This window comes from Nylanderia fulva, unplaced genomic scaffold (assembly GCF_048542155.1).
Source record: "Nylanderia fulva isolate GAGA-0341 unplaced genomic scaffold, ASM4854215v1 Scaffold223, whole genome shotgun sequence".
NCBI lineage: Eukaryota > Metazoa > Arthropoda > Insecta > Hymenoptera > Formicidae > Nylanderia > Nylanderia fulva.
Genome location: NW_028190288.1, coordinates 54,234 through 68,403, shown reverse-complemented (window position 1 = coordinate 68,403; position 14,170 = coordinate 54,234). Strand labels below are relative to the sequence as shown.

Below are 14,170 nucleotides of genomic sequence, written 5' to 3'. Positions count from 1 at the left end.
TTTGGTTTATAACGAAAGTTCATAAAAAATACAGCAATTTAAGAAAAACTTATTCAGTTGAGATAAAAAGATTCGACTGTGCATAATCTTAACTTTAACTAGTTAAAAACTCGATCACTTCAGGAGCCGTTTATGGAGTACCGAACTATATATCGAATTCTCTCAATTGTTCACGTAAAAATACACGGTGCCTCGTTTTACATAATGGGGTTGTTTGGTTCTCTTAAGTTTTTGAAAAATTTTATTGCAATGAGTTTTGCTTTCGTTCCGTAATTATACAATTTTTAAAAGTTATATGCTAAACAATTGATCGAGGATGAAATTTTATCAATTTTTATTATAGCTCAAATGTTTGCAGTTGTATTTTATGATTTGTTTTCAATTTTTGTGTGAATGTACCGTTTAAATCATAAAATGAATCAAGTTTATAAATATTTTGTGCTTTATTCTGAAATAGAACAATGTCATTTATTTATATATTCGTTTTTATATTTCCTCTTTCTTTTCTCTTGAATTTCTAATATATTAATATTTTTGTCATCAAAATATTGACATATCAGATAAAAATGTATCATGCATAATTAAAATTACAAGGAAATTGTAAAACTGTAAGAAAACTTTGCTGACGAATCCGAATCGATAATACAGGACGTGAAAAAGTTCCGAACCTCTTGAATGACTCAGCATGTAAAAATCAAAGTAATTCGCAAATGAATTCTTCTATTGTCAAGCGCATTTCATTGTCCGAAAGTTCCTATTTGGTATCTGTCACTTTCACAAATCTTTAAGCTAAGCAGAAAAATGTTAAGAACACATGTTCGAGAGACACTCTATGGTTAAAGGATACCCACGAATATTTTCTGTAACTAGGAAAATTTTTTTTATTCTGAGTTTTTTTTTTGTTATATATTCGTTTATGGTTAGTTTTTTTTTTAATTTTGACTGGACTTTTTTTTACTTGATCCTCTGCTGCGCGAATTTTAAGAGACATTCTTGCTTGCATTCTTGGTTTAATCGTTAGATTAATCTTCTAAAAAATGCAGTAGCAGGAGTCTGGTTCTTAAAGAGAGAGAGAAGCTTTATTGTCTTCTTAATCTCTCTGGAAATTATTAGTATTCGTTTTACAAAGCATCTAAAACTTTTTTAATTTTATTGTTTGATGTGATTTTGAAGAAAAAGGGATTTGAAAGATCAGATCTCTCAGAATTTTTTCGTAATATTAAAGCAAATATTTTATGCAGCAATTAAATAAATTACGATTGTTTCTGTTCGACTCGCGCAAAGATACACGTTGCTTCGCTTCTATGTAAACTATAGGCGCGAGACACTATACGGAGAGAATTTTCTCTTAGAATTTACCCTGAAAGTTATAGTAATCATGGACAATATGGAAGAATTTTATAAAGATTTTCTCTGATTAACACTTATCACAATAAAAAACATTAATATGTACATGGTAAATTTTAGTATGTACATAGTAAATTTTACTATGTATGTACATATAGTAAAATCCATCGAACATATTTTATTTTTTATTGTGGTAGATATTACTATTTTTATTGTGGTAAATATTAATCAGAGAAATTCTTATAAAATTCTTCCAATATCATGTTGTCCATAATTACCATGATTTTCAGGATAAATTCAAAGAGAAAATTCTTTCTATGTACCGTTTTTGGATATAGATTGATTATATTCTGCTACATTAGATCATCGCTTTTTTTATCGAGTTTCTATTTTTTTAACTTTTTTATATATTTTTTATTGAAAATTTAATTTTCTATATAAGTATTATTGGCCAAAAAATATGTTTTCTCTTGTATACCTATATTCTATAGTTTTCTTTCTGTACCTATTTTTTAAAATTAAAAAAAAAACTATTATTTACATTTCAATTTCACGGTCTTTTTTTCAATTTTCTTAGATATTATTTAATTTAATGCCATTTCGAATGAAATTTTTACCACTGTGCACAACAGAGAAAATATTAAATAAGAATAGGAGTTATTTTAAAATAATAACTTTTCCGTAGAAGAGCATTGTGAATATTTTAGACATAATGGTATTATTTTTGTTACACTAGAACGCAGGTTTTTAAATTAATTAATAATTCTTGCATTTGACTTGTTATAAATGTGTGCTTTATCAATTTGAGAGAAATTGCTTTCTGTCGAAGTAAAAACTGTTAGAGCCTAACTTTTAGCTATAATAATTTTTGGATTACTCGAGAAAGGTCTATTCTCTGTTGTATCTTTGCTTTTAATCGCAATGCATTTGCTATTTAATGCTCGTATATGTGATCGCAATTTAAAAGAAGAAGAGGAAAGAATACTCTTTGTTTCTTATCTCTTTAATCTCTTTTTCATCATTACATAGTTGAAAAATTTCTATTAAAAACAGATATCATATGTCTCAAACAGTCCACAGAAATTTTTGTGTTAATTTAACATAATACGGATATATTAAATGGAGACACAAATACTGTGTTAATATTTTAACATAAAATAAATGCAAAATTTCAAGTAATTTAAAATAAATTTGATGTAAATTTAACAACTTTAATGTAGAAATTAATTAAAAATATATTGATTTTAGATTTTATCATCCTTTTTTCTGTAAATTTTAACAGATAAATCTTGTCACTAATAAAACAGAACATATTTATTATGTAAAATTAAAAATAGATGTGTTATTTTTACATCTTTTTCCAGTTGTTTCAATAATTTAACATTTAAGTTCAATTAACACATGAATGTATTAAATATTTAAGAAAAGATTTTAAAAGGGACCGTTTTTAACAAGAAAACACAAATTTTCTTACTGTGTATTTGACAAATAGCAAATAGCTATATAATAAAAAATGGAAAAAGAATATTATTGGCATAATTTAATTTGGATTACGCTACGATAAAATCCAACAATTTTCTCTCAACGTTTCGACTTTCCAGCCGGAAAAAATCTATTATGCTTACTCATCTATTCTTTATTGCGTGTAAACTCGCATATATTTAATAAGATATTCTTATTGAAGAGAAACTACCAGAGTCACCTGCGATGCCACCAGATATGCTGCAATTTGTCAATACCGGATATTAAAAATGTTTGCGTTGCTTTTTCTGATGTTCTTTGATGAAGAACAGTCGTCTCTGTGAAATCTACATCACCCCATTTTCCGAATTTCGATAAATGACGACTAAAGTTCTGATTATTCTTTTTAAAAATTTTAGAATTTTCTCCGAAAATGAAATATAAAAATTATAATAAATTTTTTTGTGTAGCTAGAACACAAAATTTATAATTAGTATTAATATATTTCTCTTCGGATTTCTGTTCTTTGTAGTTAATTAACAGATGTTTTTAAACGTATTAAAAAATTTAGGAATCTTTGGAGAAAGAGAAAATTATTTTATTGATTGTATCGAAATGTTGAAAATAGAATGCTAACAATAAGAGATGATTCTGCCTTCATTGTGAATCCATAATAGAAATTTTTTCTATATATTTTCTTTGAAAATGAAAACTTTGGTCTTCGAAATGCTTAATAAAATAATAAATCAAGCAGTAAGACGAAACCTACATTTGTTAACAAAATAATAGCAGAATTATAGTTTTTTTATTTATAATTATATTATTTTATTTATTTATTTATTTAATTTATCATATATTATTCTATTTATTTATAATTCTTGCTCTCAGGCTTAGGATGGCTTCCGGATTACAAATTTCTTTTCAAGTCGAAATTAACATTAGACATTTAAACATTCTAAAACATTAAAAACTACAATCTACAATCTAAAATCTTAAATCTAACATTACGAATTAATACAATTAATATAATATATGATATAATCCAATATAAAAATACATTAGCTCTATTAATACAGTATCTTTTATTCTAAATCTAAAAAAAACTTTAAATAAAACAAGTCTTTTAAAATATTATAATACAAAAATACAAAAATCAACGATTTTCTATTTTCTATTGATAAAATAATTGATCTTTAATCCTTTTTCGAAAATCTATGGTCTTTGAGAAAGGAAGAAGTGGAAAAAGAAAAAGAACGTGGAAGTGGGGAGAAGAAGATATAGAAGAGGTAAAGGAGATGAAATACCTAGGCTATATAATGCAATAGAATGGAGGATCGGAAAAACACATAATAGAGAGGAGAGAACCTGGAAATGCATTTTAATTTTTAGATCTCATTTTTTTTCGTTGCTTTTAAATATTCAGCTAAAAGAGTCAGCAGAGACTATTCGAGTAAAAAATATTTAATCTTACTTCATAAATAATACAATATATTTTGTATTTACGGAATCCAAAATGTGTTGCGCATAAGTTGTTTATACACGAAGAGAATTTTTTTCTTAGAATTTACCCTAAAAATCATGGAAATTGTGAGATGAAATTTTATAAGAGTTTCTCTGATTAAATATTTATCACAATAAAAAAATTTTAATATATTATTGCGGTAGATATTAATCAGAGAAACTCTTATAAAATGCTCCAAATATATTATTTCACAATTATCATGATTTTTAAGGTAAATTTTAAGAAAAAATTTTCTCTGTGTAGACTTTCAAAGTTCAAATATAATATAATACTTATAAAAAGATAATTTCCCGCAACTTTGACGGTATTTCTCTAGTTTTGTAAAAATTCTATACTTGAAAACATTTTTTTAAAGAGTTCTATTTATTATTATTTAAATATATAATTTTTATTGAAAATTATTAAAAATATGTAATTTTTATTAGATTATAATTCTTGACAATTACGGCCAACATGACATTTGATGAAAATATGTCGCGTATTAGATTTCCCGCAATTTTAACAGTTCTCTATAGTTCTATAGAAACATTTTTTCAGAGAGTTTTTACCATGCTAATTTATACGTATTTATTGAAATTTCGACCTAACTGGCCAGTACAATTTAATTTAAAACACTACGTTTCGACCCTTAGGTACGGGTCCTTTTCAAGTGTCTGACGATCCGTGTAGAAAAGCTGTCCTTCTGAATGAACACCATCTTTTGGTGCTAATTTATGGTTAGTATTTTTTCGAAATTCGTCGTGCGAACTTGACGCAATAAACAGTAGGAACATTTTTTGTAATAAAACTTATATATATATTTTTACAGAATATATCTTCTAATTTGGTTTCAAAATAAGATTATTAGTGGCAAAAGAATAGATAAATTCGACACGCGTTTCTTTAGTTTACAGTAATGGTTTTATGATACTCCACACGCATATAAAAATTGAAAAACACAATAGGTGACAGGAAAATTTATGTACTTTTCAAAAAAATTAAACTGCTATATCTGTTTTAAAGGAAGAACCGTTATTCGCTAAAGAATAGAAAAACTCGACATATACTTTTTTACTCTATATGGATTGAAACTGCAAGAATGTTATTTATTTCTTACGTTATTGCTAATATTTTTATTTGACAAATGAAAAATAATAAAGGATAGAAAATGAACATTTCGAAAAATTAAAATTTTAATTATGCTATGATAAAATTCAATGAATTTCTCTGAATGTTTTTATTTCGATTTTAATAAATCTATTTTTTTATAAATTTATTAAGAAAGCAAGAATTGTATTATTTGAAAAATATTTGGGGTTTAATTGAAAGATTTTTTGCGACATCCCTTTTCTCGTAAGTAAAAATTGCAATTTTTAAACAATATCTTTCTCTTTCTCTTCGTTATTTCAAATGACACTCTTTAAAATCGATTACGAATTTTTTGTGGATTATCCAGGAATAACATTTTTTTCATTATTTAAAAATGTAATTTAATAAAGATCCACTTTATTTATATATTAAGCCGAAAACGGAAGAAAGCGCGAAACTATCACATTGTCGTGTTGTTATTGGATTTTCATGGATCTAAATGATCTGCCTCGTGTCAGAATTTCACCAACAACCGATTAATGAATTTATTATTAGACTTGTTATTTATACGATCTATGGCGCATAATATTAATTGAAATTTACAAAAAAACGGTGCTTTAAACGTTAAAATGACTGAACGCAGAATGTTTGAAAATTAAAAATTTAAAATAAAATTACAATTCTTGTCTAATAAATATGGATTTATTTATTTTCTTATTTGCAAGAATAATGATATAATTAACATTATTAATTTTATTAGGGTCTACAAATAATTACATGAAATTAATCACAGTTTTATTGAAAACATTTCATTGTGCTTATCGCAATTCATAATATTGATCATACACTGAAAAAAATATTTGTGTAAAATTACATGTTTATGCTGGGTTTATTTTCCGATCCAGAATAATTATGCAATATTGTTACTCGTATGGAAGATTACAGATTATATGTAATTTTATATGAAATACATTCTTATGTATTTTTAAGATTAAAAATGTTTCACCGAATGTAGAATTACACATAGGAAATTCTATAGTAATGCATAAATGCTATAAAATAACGTTATAAACAAAATGTATAAATACTTTCAAAATAAAGTTGTAATAAAGTAAAAATAGTAAATTTAAAATGCTATATGATTTTTACATAAAAGTAATAATTTTACCTATATTTTACATGTACTTTTACTTTAAAATATATGAGAAAAAAATTACAGTGATAGTCACGTAATTTTTCCAGTTCTGAACAAATAATTTCCATATTAAAATACATGGATTTATTTCAGTGTATGTATCACATACATTACATTAATTTTATCATATACTTACATTATAGTATTACTGAACTTGAAGTATAAATCATTTATGATATTACCGATCAAAGGACAATTTGTTGTTGTATAATATTATATTAATGGAAAATAATATTTTTTTATATGATACTTTTAATACTTTTCAATAAAGTACTTCAAATTATTAAAATATTTTAAGGGAAGTAAGATAAAATGAGAAACGTATATAAAAATAGAACTATTTCGAAACGCATTGTGCTAAAAAAAACTTGAAAATTTTTGACATACTTTTTTAATGATTTTCACTTTATACGTTAAATTTGTTTAATTAATTGCTTTTTATAGATTATATACATGTATATATATAATATTGTGTGCTTTATACTTTGTTGATTCTGGTTAAGTACTGTCATCAGGTAAAGCATCAAAGTTTTAAAGCTATTTCCATAAACTCGCTAGTTGAAAACATTGTAAAAATGATTTAATGTCATAAAGTAAAACTAAATTTATTACTCATAGCGTGAGATAATGCTCTAATTAAAAAAGTGCATTATTGTTCCATTAATGTAATAAAGCGATTTAAAATAACTTAGGTTACTACAAAGTGTAATGTATAAAAGATATGTAAAAAATATATATTTTAATATCGCTGTTTTTTTTTAATAAAATAAGTTATTTTTCTTAAAGACAAAATCTTGTATGAGAAAAATTTTACTTAATATTTTTGGCTTATTTTTTTTTTAAATCTTGTCGATGTTTGCACTGTAAAAAAATGTGTTAACTTGACGAAATCTTTCAACTAAATCACTATTTTATTAATTGAACATATATTAGTATTTAAGTCAAATATACGTTTTGTTAGATTTAATTGAAATATTTTTATATGTTGAATTAACAAAATAATATTTAGTTGAAAGGTTTAGCCAAGTTGACAATTTTTTTTACAGTGTAGCAAAATGACATTATTTAATAATGAAGCATCATACGCTTAATACGAATCTAAAAAGTATCACGGAAGGTTTTGAAATCATTGGCACAAGTATACAAAGGGGAGATTTTATATCGTTGAATTCCAATCCCATGAAATATTTACAAGAGGTGAAGGGGAAGGCATTTGAGCATGACGATGGTTTTCTGAACTTTACTCCCATGCATTTGAGCACTGAACGAAGCACATGATCGACTTGTAAATCCTTAACGTAAATTAGAGTCTTATGTCTCGCAGTCAATTGTCGAATAAATTGCAAAATTTATGTTTCTGCAATCATTAATCACGTTTTTTTTTGAAACTAAAATATATCTTTGTCAGGAATTTGTTTTCTAATATAGACACAGTGTTTGCCGTTATCTAAATAAAATTATATAGACGATCATCTAAATAAAACTTTGGCGGCATCTTATTTTTATATAGATAATAAAAATATGTATTATATCAATGAAAATATGAATACATATATTTTTACATTTTTTTTATAATTTACATTTTTCTGATAACTGTGTTTACACAAGCAGTCTAGAAAATTATCCTGATGAATCGCCTTATAATTTTATCTTTTATCTAGATGTATTTAAAACAAAATTATTTTTATCTTACTTAAGATAAATTTACATATTTTTATCTCATTTTTATCTAGCTAATTTTAAAAGCATGTAAGCACAACATATAATATATATATATATATATATATATATATATGTCAAAGGGTTTGTTCCGAGACAGTTAAAAATCTTACAGTTTTTAAATACATTTTAATAAAGCAAACTGATTGTGACCTAAAAAAGTTAAATGTTTCTTTCCGTTCTCGAGATATTATGTTTTAAAGTCTTCCAAGACACTTGCATAATGGCAGCTTTCAGGACAATAGTGATTTCCAGGACTGCCCTGGAATAATTCTATGTATAATGGTGTATTCCAGGACAAATAACAGTGTACGATGCTAAAAATGTTTCTATGTTAAGATAAATTCACATTATTACCCCATTTGTCTTGCTCGCTTTCAGGACGAAAGCGAGCAAAATAAACTTGGCCAATGATATTATGGATGCGTTCGGGGAAACGCGGTTAGCGCTATTAACATTTCTCCTTCGTGTTTCTTCTTTCTAAACAAAAGGAAAAACGAAGAAAAAGAAACGCTGGTAGCGCTCTCCCCGAACACACCCTATGTGTATAATGTGAATTATCCTTAAAATACATGTGATCTAACCCTTATTGCAAAACGTTGGTATTACCGAATGCGACACATGCTGTGTGCCGGTTTTGTATGCAGGTTATATAGCCTTGAATTGCGCGGTACTAATATTAGTTTTGATGAAAATATTTCATTATTTTTGGTATTTTTAGCTTTTTACTTTAGCCAAACTATGTTTTCTTTACTCAAATTGAAACATACTAAAACATTAATAGTTGTGAAATCTACTAGTCTAATTAAAAAGAAAAAAGATTATTTGATAAAATTAGACAATGGAAAACGATGGGTTGGAATATTTCTTTGTAAATCGGGTAAGTAAAATAAACTGATTGTGACCTAAAAAAGTTAAATGTTTCTTTCCGTTCTCGAGATATTATGTTTTAAAGTCTTCCAAGACACTTGTATAATGGCAGCTTTCAGGACAATAGTGATTTCCAAGACTGCCCTGGAATAATTCTATGTATAATGGTGTATTCCAGGATGTGAAAAATAAAATATTATTTAAAATTTTTGGATGTTTAGAACATTATAATAAATATAAATAATAATAAAAAATACAAGAAATTGCAATCATATCCAATTGGTTCAAATGAAAAAATATTTAACAAATGTTACGGAAAAAATGCAATTAATTTTAGTTATTTTCAGATGAAAGACACACTCTTATAGAAATAAAAAAGAACATAGATACCAACTCACCAAAAATTCTAATAAAGGATGTTAACAAAGGGTCAAGTGACCAATGTGAAAATAATGAAACTACTGGTAATTTTTATATACTGATTTTTTTTATAATTATAATTATTGCCTATTATACTGCATAAATTATATGTGAAAGATCAAATTCTTTAATATTGTTACTTTTAGTATTTAAATACTGAAGTTTCAATATTCTAGCACTGTGCTGTAAGAGAATCTTTGTCGAAAGTACATATCTTAAAATATATCTTATCAGACCTCTATTCTAATATTAAGTAAATCAAATGATACAATAATTTAAGCATTTAATAGAATCTTAATTTAATTTTAATAAAATAAATTTAATTTTAAATAATAAAAATGTATTGCGTGTGAAGAAACATAGAAATGATACTAACGCTATACTAATTATAAGTAATTTCTATACTAATAATTTGTAACAATCTTCAGAATTGCTTCACAAAGTAAATTTAAGAATGCACAGTTTAACATTGTAGATGCAGTTGGTTCACTGATGCAATTTAGAAGAGCAGTGAAAGATATAATAAATTGGATATATGTATCATTAACAAATTATGAAGTATGTAATAAGATAACATAAAGTAAAGTAATTTAATTTATTTCAATAAAAATATATTTAAAAAATGTGTATTATGTTATAATATTATTAAAAAATTGTTATAAATAATAAACTGCTATTCTACCCAGATAGCACAATAGTTTGCAAAGAGTTCAAAAGAGTTCGCAAAGAATTTAGTGAAGCTTCAATAAATTCTTTGCGAACTCTTTTGAACTCTGCGAACTATTGTGATATCTGGGTAGCATTACGCAGTAATGAAATCTTTGTCGAAAGCAATTTTTAATGGACACAAACAACAATAAAAGCCATACGTGTAAGTTATATTATTAAGAGTAATATTTACAAAGATGTTTTTGAATTATTTGCAGGTAATGAGCCAATTAATATAACAAATAATGACAAATGTGCTTCCAATGCAGACACAATAAATCAATTTCGTATTCAACATGAGGAATCAAATACTATAGTAAACTCATATTTAGATTTGGATGTGAAGTCCGATTTTCACAATGATAAATTACAGAGCAATGTTATAACTAATGAAAATTTACAAAGTCATACATTAGATAAAACTAAATCTTCTAAAAACTATCCTCGAATTATAGAAGACAAGAAATGCAAAATAAATATGACTATTTTATCAAAAAGTAGTGACACAACAGCAAATAGTTCATGTAATACATCTATTCTGGGGAATTTGGAACTTTCTGATGTAAATCTTTCTGATGTAAATGTTTCTGATATGAATGGAATAGACATAAATAATTTTGAAAATTGTGGTACAAATTTAAATAATAATAATGGAGAAGAAATGATTCACGAAGTACTAGCTGAAAATAAATCCACGTTTACATCTATCACTGAAAATACTGAACTGGACAGCACTATAGTACCATTTTGTGATTTAAACGGAGTTAAGAATTCTTCTATAAACAACGATATAAATAACAATGACAATAAATTATATTGCAGTAACTCACAAATTGAAAATGTCTCGCAAAATACAGGTATGTATATTTTTATTAATTTGTTCCTTTAAAAAGTATTTAATTATGTTCGCAATATTGGTTTCGCTAAAGACAGTATATTTACAGTATATTTAAAAAGAACAATATTATAAAAGTTAAATTTAGATTTGTTATTAAGCTTAAATAAAATATTTAATAATTTTTATCCATCAAATTATTACGTAGGGTAATATAAACTAATACTAATTTAATAACTAAAAATATAATATAAACTAATTTTTAATTTTTTTTCTTCGCTCACAATAATAAAAAAGTAACAGTTTACGTAGTTAAGCGTCGTTTACAATGAGATTTTAAAACGTAAGACATAAGAAATTGAACAATCACAGACAAGATTAGAGAAGAATAATCTCTCTTCGACTGTATTGGTCAATTTCTTAAGTCTTACGTCTAAAAATCTCATTGTAGACGACGCGTTACATATTGTTTATAAATTCTTTTGAATTAAGCTAATTTAATGTAAATAATGTGGTATACTTTTTAAATATAATTTAACTTTAATTTGTTATTTTTAAAAATTAAATTCATTAAGTATTAACTTATTAAATTGTCAATAAATAAAATTTATTAATTTTACTCAATTATTTTCTTTACTTAGCATTTCTATAATTTGATAGAATAATTTGATAAAAATAAAGCATAATATTTTTAACATTCATATATTTTTAAAATAAAATCTTTTAAAATGTTTATTATTTCAGATTTTGAGAAAAATAAAATTTCTAATGTAAGCGATAAAGATTCAGATTATGAACCATCTATTCAGAGTTCAAATGATACTGATATTGAACATACTGATATTGAAATAAATGATGATTTAGAAATTGCAAATAATGAATCTAGCATATTAGCAAATTCTTCAGAAAATGCAAACGAAAAAAATATGTTAGAAAAAGAAATAGAAACATGCAAAGATGATGAATTATTTGTAGAATTGTCTCAAGGGCCCAAAGGAGATAAAAAATATAATTTTTGCTTTTACTGCAATACTATGCAAAGTAAAATTGCTCGGCACCTAGAATTAAAACATAAAAATGAAGAAGAAGTAAAAATGTTTTTATTACTTCCAAAAAAATCTAGAGAGCGAAGAGATGCAATTAGTCAAATAAGAAAAAGAGGCAATTTTAAATATAATACACAGGCAGATTTAAATGACGGTTCCATGATTGTTGTAAGAAGACCTACTAAAGAAGAGAAGCAATGTGGTTCTTATTTTTTACCATGTTCTAAGTGTAGAGGACATTATGCAATACATAATCTCAGGCATCATTATCGCATTTGTGCTAAGAAGAAAGATACAACTCGAAATGTATTAAAATTAGCACGAAGCGCTGCACAATCTGTTCATAATCGTGCAAGCCATAAATTAAGAAAGGACATTCTTCCTGTCATGCGAAATGACAATATTTATAAATTAATAAAGTACGATTTATTAATTATACTATACGGAAATTACCTCTGTCAAATTCATAGATTGCAGCATTTAGGAGACCACATACGACAACAATTACGACTTCTTGGACGATATTTAGAAGTATTAAAATCAATAGAACCGGCAATACAAGAATTACAAATGCTATTTGACCCGAAATATTATGATATTGCTATAAAAGCAGTAAATATAATTGCTAAATATAATGAAGACACAGAATCATATGATATACCATATAATGCTACAGCTATGGGCACATGTTTAAAAAAATTATGTAAGATCTTAATCAACGAATTTATTAAACAACATGAATACAAAAAACAAAAATCAGCAAAAAATTTTCTAAAGATTTTAGAAGTCGAATTGGAGGAAATTTAAAAAAACCATATATATTTGGATCCGGGGTGCGATAAAAAAACGATTAGATATTAAAGCGTTTAAATTGATGCGTAATTTTTGCTAATTTGTGGAGCAAAAAACAAAAAAGGGGCTTCTGGGACTTTTCGAAACAGGCAAAAAAATTTCACACTTACCAGATAGAAAAATTTTTATTGCTGTTTTGGGGCCCCAAGGATAAAAAAAAATTTTTACAGGGGCCTGTATGAATCTTAATTTTTTAAATATGGCCCCAAAATTTAGAGAAAACTCAAGATTATCCAATAACATGTTTAAAACCTATAATAAAAAAAAATACTACAATTTTAAACAGTAAACCCCGTGCAATACTTCAAAATAGATTAAAAAATTTAAAAAGCTGGTTTTAAATTCTCATTTTTTAAAAATTTTAAAAAATTTTTTTTAAAAAATTTATTTTTTTTAAATTTTAGTTTTATTTTGGGAATTGCTGTTTTTTGAAAATTGGTTTTATTCGTTCTTTTAAAAAAAAGCTCAAAAAAAAAAGGAAAAAAAAATTTAAATAAGTAGACAGAAAAATATTTTAATATGTTTTTGGTTTTAAAAATCTATTTCTTAAAAGAAAAACTTTTTATTTTGACAAAAAAACGACTTTTATGATACTATCATTTTAATAAAAAAAAAAAAAAAAATTTTGTATTATATATTTTTTACTAAATTTTATTTTTAACAAATTTTAAAGACGAAGCTGGGGAAATAATTTGCCAAAAATTTTGCAAAAAAAAAAAATTTAAAAAAAAAAACCCCGCCATGAAATAAAAAATAATTCAGTGAAGAATTCGCCAAAAAAAAGAAACTTTTCAGAGTCAAATAAAAAAAAAAATTTTATACATGAAATAAAATCATTAAAGAAAGGATTTTTTTTTAATTTTAAAATTACTTTTTAATTGGACGATTTTTATATTTTTAATTAAAATTTTGTTTGCCCCCTTTCCGGGAAAAAACAAAGATATTTTGGACTCAAAAGAAAGCAAAAGCTTTTTCCCTTCAAACAATATAATTTTACTTTACTTCTTAAAAAGGAAATAATATCCAAAAAAACGCGAAAAACCCATTTTGAAAAATCGACAGCCGCAGCCATAAAACTTGGATACACAATAAATTTTTGCAAAAAAAATTAAATGTTTAAAAATAAA

At 25.2% G+C, this 14,170-nt stretch overlaps 1 protein-coding gene across 1 annotated transcript; it reads left to right on the top strand.

Annotated features, from left to right (window-relative positions):
* The first annotated feature begins 8,480 nt into the window (after nucleotides 1-8,480).
* Nucleotides 8,481-12,998, top strand: LOC114929723 (uncharacterized). The gene is made up of 4 exons (XM_085482967.1): nucleotides 8,481-9,192; nucleotides 9,520-9,646; nucleotides 10,529-11,167; nucleotides 11,890-12,998. Exons 1-4 carry the CDS (start codon nucleotides 9,154-9,156, stop codon nucleotides 12,996-12,998), a joined length of 1,914 nt encoding a protein of 637 aa, XP_085339093.1. The 5' UTR covers nucleotides 8,481-9,153.
* Nucleotides 12,999-14,170: the final 1,172 nt, after the last annotated feature.